Genomic DNA, 6,410 nt, shown 5'->3' with positions numbered 1-6,410 from the left:
AACTCCCAGGGGAGCTGGGAGGGGGGCCGCTGGACCCCAACACTCAGGAACGCACCTTCCACTGTGAGATTTGCAACGTGCGGGTCAACTCTGAACTGCAGCTCAAGCAGGTGAGAGTGATGGAAAGAAAGGGGGGGCATCATACTGTATCTTTTCTTTCCTCTTAATCTCCCAACTAGAGACTACTGGTTTAGTTTCCCTATCATTTGTACCTTATATATTGCAGTTAGGCTCCTTAGTCCAGAGCTCAGCTAGTTCAAATTCGCTAAACCCTTCCTTGTAAGCTCCACCATTACCCTGATTATACCTATTTAGATCTGCAAACGTTGAAGGGTTAGGGAGTTAGGGAGTAGATTGGGACTGGCTGTTAGAGAATTCAAGAGGTCAGAGTTCAACTCTACCTGTCTGTCTGGCTGGCTGCTATCTAACACTGCACCCTGTCTTTCTCTTGCTCTCTCTCCTAATCTCTCCCCATCTCTCTTTCTCTCTCGCTCTCTCTCCTAATCTCTCCCCCTCTCTCTTTCTCTTTCTCTCTCGCTCTCTCTCCTAATCTCTCCCCCTCTCTCTTTCCCTCTCGCTCTCTCGCCCTGCAGCACATATCTAGTCGAAGGCACCGGGACGGAGTGGCAGGGAAACCCAACCCACTCCTCAGCCGACACAAGAAGCACAGGGGGGCTGACCTCACGGTAACTTTTCACCTCTACGACCACTATCGTGCCAGGGCTGGATCAGATTATCGTGCCAGGGCTAGATCAGATGATCGTGCAAGGGCTAGATCAGATTATCGTGCCAGGGCTAGATCAGACTATCGTGCTAGGGCTAGATCAGATGATCGTGCAAGGGCTAGATCAGATTATCGTGCCAGGGCTAGATCAGACTATCGTGCCAGGGCTAGATCAGATTATCGTGCCAGGGCTAGATCAGATTATCGTGCCAGGGCTAGATCAGATGATCGTGCAAGGGCTAGATCAGATTATCGTGCCAGGGCTAGATCAGACTATCGTGCTAGGGCTAGATCAGATGATCGTGCAAGGGCTAGATCAGATTATCGTGCCAGGGCTAGATCAGACTATCGTGCCAGGGCTAGATCAGATTATCGTGCCAGGGCTAGATCAGATTATCGTGCCAGGGCTAGATCAGATTATCGTGCCAGGGCTAGATCAGATTATCGTGCCAGGGCTAGATCAGATTATCGTGCCAGGGCTAGATCAGATTATTGTGTCAGGGCTAGATCAGATTATTGTGCCAGGGCTAGATCAGATTATCGTGCTAGGGCTAGATCAGATTATCGTGCCAGGGCTAGATCAGATTATCGTGCCAGGGCTAGATCAGATTAACAATCGTGGCGTTTGACTGGATCAGCCTGATTAAGGCTGGGTAGTAATTTGGGACGCAGCCTCCTCTGAGTAGATTCCTTACCAAAGCGCTGAAGATCCATTTTGTAGCTGGCTGGAAACATAGTTTGAGTAGAAACCACTGTGTTGTGAGATCAAAGAGGTTCAAACTGAAGTGGAATTTCTATATTTGTTCCCCTGAATCCCTTGTGTTCACCTTCTGCCACTTAAACATTGTATCCGTCTCTCCCTCCCTCTCTTTCTCCCTCGCTCTCTGCCTCTCTCTCCCCTCAGTCCTCTCTGACCTTCTCTAAGGATCTCTCCAAATGTTTGGGCGCTGGGCTCTTGCCCAGTCCCCTGGCGGTTGCCGCAGCGATGGCCGCCGCCGCTTCCTCAAACCACCAATTGGCTCAGCTTCGCGCCGCAGCGTCTTCCGTCCACCACCCCTCGCATCACCACCACCACCACCTATTACAGGGCCCGCCTCTCAGCCACGCCATCCTAAGACCCGCCCCCGGACCCATGCGTACCTCCCACGGGCCAATCCTCTTCTCTCCTTACTGACTCCACCCCCCTCCACCTCGGCCAGTCAGGAGCAGCCACTCCAAAAGCACACTGTGAAGAAAATAATCAAAATAAACGACAAACAGCAATTGATAGGTTAAACAAATCATCGGTGAACAAATCAAACGTAAAAAACATCTAGAGGAGTAGAAAAGAAAGGGAAAGAGGGCACCCTGACCTGAAACTCTCCCTCCATCTCATAGACTTGTGACTGCGAGTGATCGACTGATGGAGAGAGAGAGCGAGAGAGAGAGAGAGAGAGAGAGAGCGATAGGAGGAGCGATACACAGTATGCATTGGATAGACTCCCCTGTTCGTCTCTCACCTCCCCACCTCCCTCTCCCCCACACACTGTGAGATCCATCACTGCATACAGCGATAGAACAAACTGATGAGACTGATCGCGCACACACACACACACACACGCACGCACACCCCTCACACGCACACACACACCTCCACTGCAGCTAACTATTCCAGTGCAGTATGTGCTGGGCCACACTATAATGGTTATGGTTTCCTCATCATTCTGGTCTAACGTGTACTTAATCTACTATTCACCTCCAACTCCTCCTATGCACCTCCAAACCAAGAGAATATTGTTACTATAGTATGCCAGTACAGTAGGCTAGCTGCTTTTCAGTGGTCTTCTTCTTCGCTATTATAAACGTGTGTAGCCATGTATAAGTATAGCAATATTCCACAATACTGTACATTTCTCCCGCTCTCGGGGGCTCAAACGAAACAGGCAACCTTGTTCCCCATTTGTGGGTGACCCCTAGGTTCTCTTCCTATTGGTGGACCTATAGTTCCTTGTTAGAGTATTACTGTGGGTGACAACAGGATTGGGATGGTCACGTCTTGATGTGGGACGCGTGGGGGCGGGGCAGAGGAGAGAAGAGAACAGGACTGTAAAGGTGATTGTGAAAAAAGGTGCTATCTAGAACCTAAAAGGGTTCTTTGGCTGTACCCGTAGGAGAACCCTTTCAAGAACCCTTTTTTGGTTCCACGCAGAACACTTTCCACAGAGGGTTCTACATGGAACCCAAAAGAGTTCCTCTAGAACCAAAAAGGGTTCTCCTAATGGGGACAGAGTGGAGGGTGATTATGGGGGAGAGAAAGGAGAAAGGGGTAAGAGAGGAGAAAGGGAGCAGGACTCTGGGGTACTTTGTGGCAGGGGTTGGTGAGAGGACGACCAGAGTGGGTCACTGGATATCTAGACCCAGGGGCACTGTGGAGGAGGCGGAGACACGCTGGCGTTTGAAAATAGATTGCAACAACAAAGATGGCTGCAGGGGGGGGGGAAGTGTGTCAACCACCATAACGATCACAGCTAAACCTCTCCACAGGATAGGAGAGCGCGAGAACATAGAGAGGAGCTAGAGCAGAGGAGGCGTGAATTGGTTCATACTGCCCCTTTAACACAGTAACCTGGAACCTTGCCATATACTCTAACTGGTACTCTAGCATCTACTACTCAGTGAGACCGCAATGTGAGTCTAAGTCCTCAAAGTACAAAGTGTTCTCGTGTGCGTTTGTGTGTGTCCCCGAGAGCGTGCGGAGAGAATGATTTGTGTATCTGTGATAAAGCACAGGATTCCGGATTCCATCCACCTATGCAACCCCCCCCCCCCCCCCATATGAACTCCATACAGTGTTGGTGGTGTGACCAGTGTACAGTATCTCTACGTAGAGTATCTCCCTGTATGTCTCCCTATCCTTCTCTCTGTTTGCGGCCTGTAATTCTGGGGTCCGGAAGTGTCAGGGTCTTCTCTTATGCATCACTGGATCGACCCCCCCCCCCCCCCTCTCTCATCCTCTTCCATCCGGAGGATTGGTTTAAGGCTACATAAGGGCAACGACGAGACCGCAAACTTCCAAACGATCTCTACCGGATCCCCCGAGAGAGACAAAGAGCGAGAGCGGCACAGCGAGATGGAGCGAGAGAGAGAGAGAGAGAGGAGGGCGAGAAAGAGAGAGAGAAGACACTGAACTTAAGTGACAACCACCCCGGAGCACTAGCACAGCAAGGTCACACGTAGTGTATTTAGGACAGGCCTGGGAGACCCTACCCAGCCCTCTTTATTTTGGACTTCCATGCCTTCCTGTCTTTAAACGGAAAGCCATGCAATGCTATGTATTATTTCACCATGACTGATCAGTGTTTTGTTCTGTTGTGTTTTGGGTTGGTTGGTTCATTTCCATAGTTACCTACACAATTATAGTGACGTGCTAATAATAATAAATACAACAATTCTATTTAGGAGGGAATGGTTGGAGACGGATGGAAGTGAGACGGGTGGAATATTTAGGAGTTGGTAAGATACCGGATGCAGAGACTGAGACTGTGCTGTCCACCTACAGTAGGCTAACTGAACTGAGAATTAGACGAAGAGAAGCCTGCCCTGCTGAACACTGCTGTAGCACTGGGCCGTGTTCACGGCTCAAAACGGAGGAAAACTAGCCGAAACGGAGCTGAACAGGGCGGCACTACCTGAACTCATCCAATAAGAAACGCCAGGCGTTCGTTTTCTGTTGCAAAAAGTGCCCTAAATGAACACCACCCCAAACGGAGATGTACACTGCCCTTCCAGCGAGAAGCATTGTGTTCTAATGTCTTACCTTTGATCGGAGAGTTAACTTGTTGTTGTTAAGCGTAAACAATGTGTTGTACACTACAGGGTAATGGACAGTGAACTCTGGGTCCTAGATGTGCTTAAATGCATGTTGTCCTGGTCAGGTCACATGGTCGAGTCACATAGTAAAACTCGATCATAGTAGAAGACGTGTAAAACTCCTGGTCCTATGAATAGGAGACGTGCCTGATAATAGGACTTATATGTTCGTCCACAGAGGAGGTGGCCTGCAGAGGGTACAGTAGAGAAGCCCCATACTAAATGGACCCCTAGACCCTATGCACTTGCAGCGATCTCAGCGGATTGGACACAACAATCAGTCGGCCAGATTGCGCTACTACCACATTGCGTATCGAATCATCTTAAGATTTCTTCAAGTGCGTAGGTTGAAGGGTCTAGAGGTCGATTTGGGACAGGCCCGGAAGAAGGACAATAAAGAAGCGGTTTAGGGAAGGGCCATTAATATTAGAGGGGTCTAATCCAACGGTAATTATGGCTGGGGTCCAATTCTCTGACCTACCTAAGTGTGCAATACTACATCCACCCTCGTGGATTTAAAATTGACTGGTGTAAGGAATATGGCGTAAATCATGCGTGCAAAAATCCAATGCTTTTAAATAAGGGGGAGTGAACAAGTGTACACTTATGGGTGAAAGAGAGATAATTGGAAAGCAGCCAATCTCTGCTTGGGGAACGGTACGTACACGCCAGGTAGCTGGCATTAAAGTTGATCTGACAAGATGTTTTCATTTAGTTTGGACTTTTTGTGTTTTTGTTGCGTTGTGTTCCATTTTCGTGTGTGAGAAATAAGATTGAGTATTGAGTAATAAATCCTGATATGACAGAATACATGATTATATCAATGCCATTATGTAAGAGCTGACTCAGTCAGTTTATCCACCAATGTGCTCTTTTGGTTAACTTGATCTTAATCCTGATCTTAAACTTGATCTTGACTTGGTGGAGACGATTTCATTTGTAGTGAAGTTAAAAAGTGTACTTGGAGTAGTGCTCTTGTTCATGTTGGTGTGTACCAGTATGTCTGCGTCCCAAATGGCACACTAAGCCCATAGCGCTCTGGTCAAAAGTAATGCACTATATAGGGAATAGGGTGCCATTTCAGATGCACCCTGTGTAAAATTGTGTGTGTTGAGACCTACTCTCCCCACTCTCCACCAATCAGTGACCAGAGAAGCCCTGGCTGGAACAGAAGTGGCCTATCACGATATACAGGAGACAAACCTTAACCCAGGCAGGGTGGCCAACCACAATAGAGGAGACAAACCTTAACCCGCCCACGCAGGCACAGTCGTTAAGTGATTGTTTCTTGATATAAGGTTGATGAAGCATCACACATTATTAACAACCATGACCCAACCGATCAGTTCAAAGGGTTTGATTCTGTCACTGTTAGATCCATGAAGTTGAAATTCACATCTATGTTCATATCGTAGACACCTCAAATGGTACGTACATCCTCATGTAATTATTCAATACTGTTGAACATATTTTCTGAGCAGGTGTCCTGGTAGCTGTGTGTAGGCTCTTAGCCTTATTCCTTCCTTATTAATCACCAGAGGCAGAGAATGCTGCCCAAATGGCACCCTATTCACTATGTACTGCCCTGGTCAAAAGTAGTGCACTTTATAGGGAATAGAGTGCCATTTGGAAAACATCCAGAGAAAGATAAAGATGGAGACACTTTGGTGAAACCGTGTCTTGCCAATAAAGTACTTTTTTTGAATTTCATTGTCAGAGGGGACAAGTAAGAGTTTGTATGTCAAATTGTAGCAATACCCAACTCATACTGGCTACTCTTGTTTATTGCAATAATAATAAAAAGAAATGAACCAATAAAATACATATGTGAGTAAAA

At 47.7% G+C, this 6,410-nt stretch overlaps 1 protein-coding gene across 1 annotated transcript in view; it reads left to right on the top strand.

Annotated features, from left to right (window-relative positions):
* Positions 1–5,381, top strand: part of LOC135528493 (zinc finger protein 385A-like) — a 108,441-nt gene extending 103,060 nt beyond the window's left edge. Inside the window, 3 exon segments of the mRNA XM_064957609.1 lie at positions 1–110; positions 594–686; positions 1,629–5,381. The exon segment at positions 1–110 is cut by the window's left edge and continues 75 nt beyond it. Coding sequence (XP_064813681.1) covers positions 1–110; positions 594–686; positions 1,629–1,898 — 473 coding nt within the window. The 3' untranslated portion in view covers positions 1,899–5,381.
* Positions 5,382–6,410: the final 1,029 nt, after the last annotated feature.

The sequence above is a fragment of the Oncorhynchus masou genome, chromosome 33 (genome assembly GCF_036934945.1).
Source record: "Oncorhynchus masou masou isolate Uvic2021 chromosome 33, UVic_Omas_1.1, whole genome shotgun sequence".
NCBI classification, from domain to species: domain Eukaryota; kingdom Metazoa; phylum Chordata; class Actinopteri; order Salmoniformes; family Salmonidae; genus Oncorhynchus; species Oncorhynchus masou.
The sequence above is the reverse complement of the archived record's forward strand: the minus strand, read 5'-3'. Positions and strand labels throughout refer to the sequence as shown.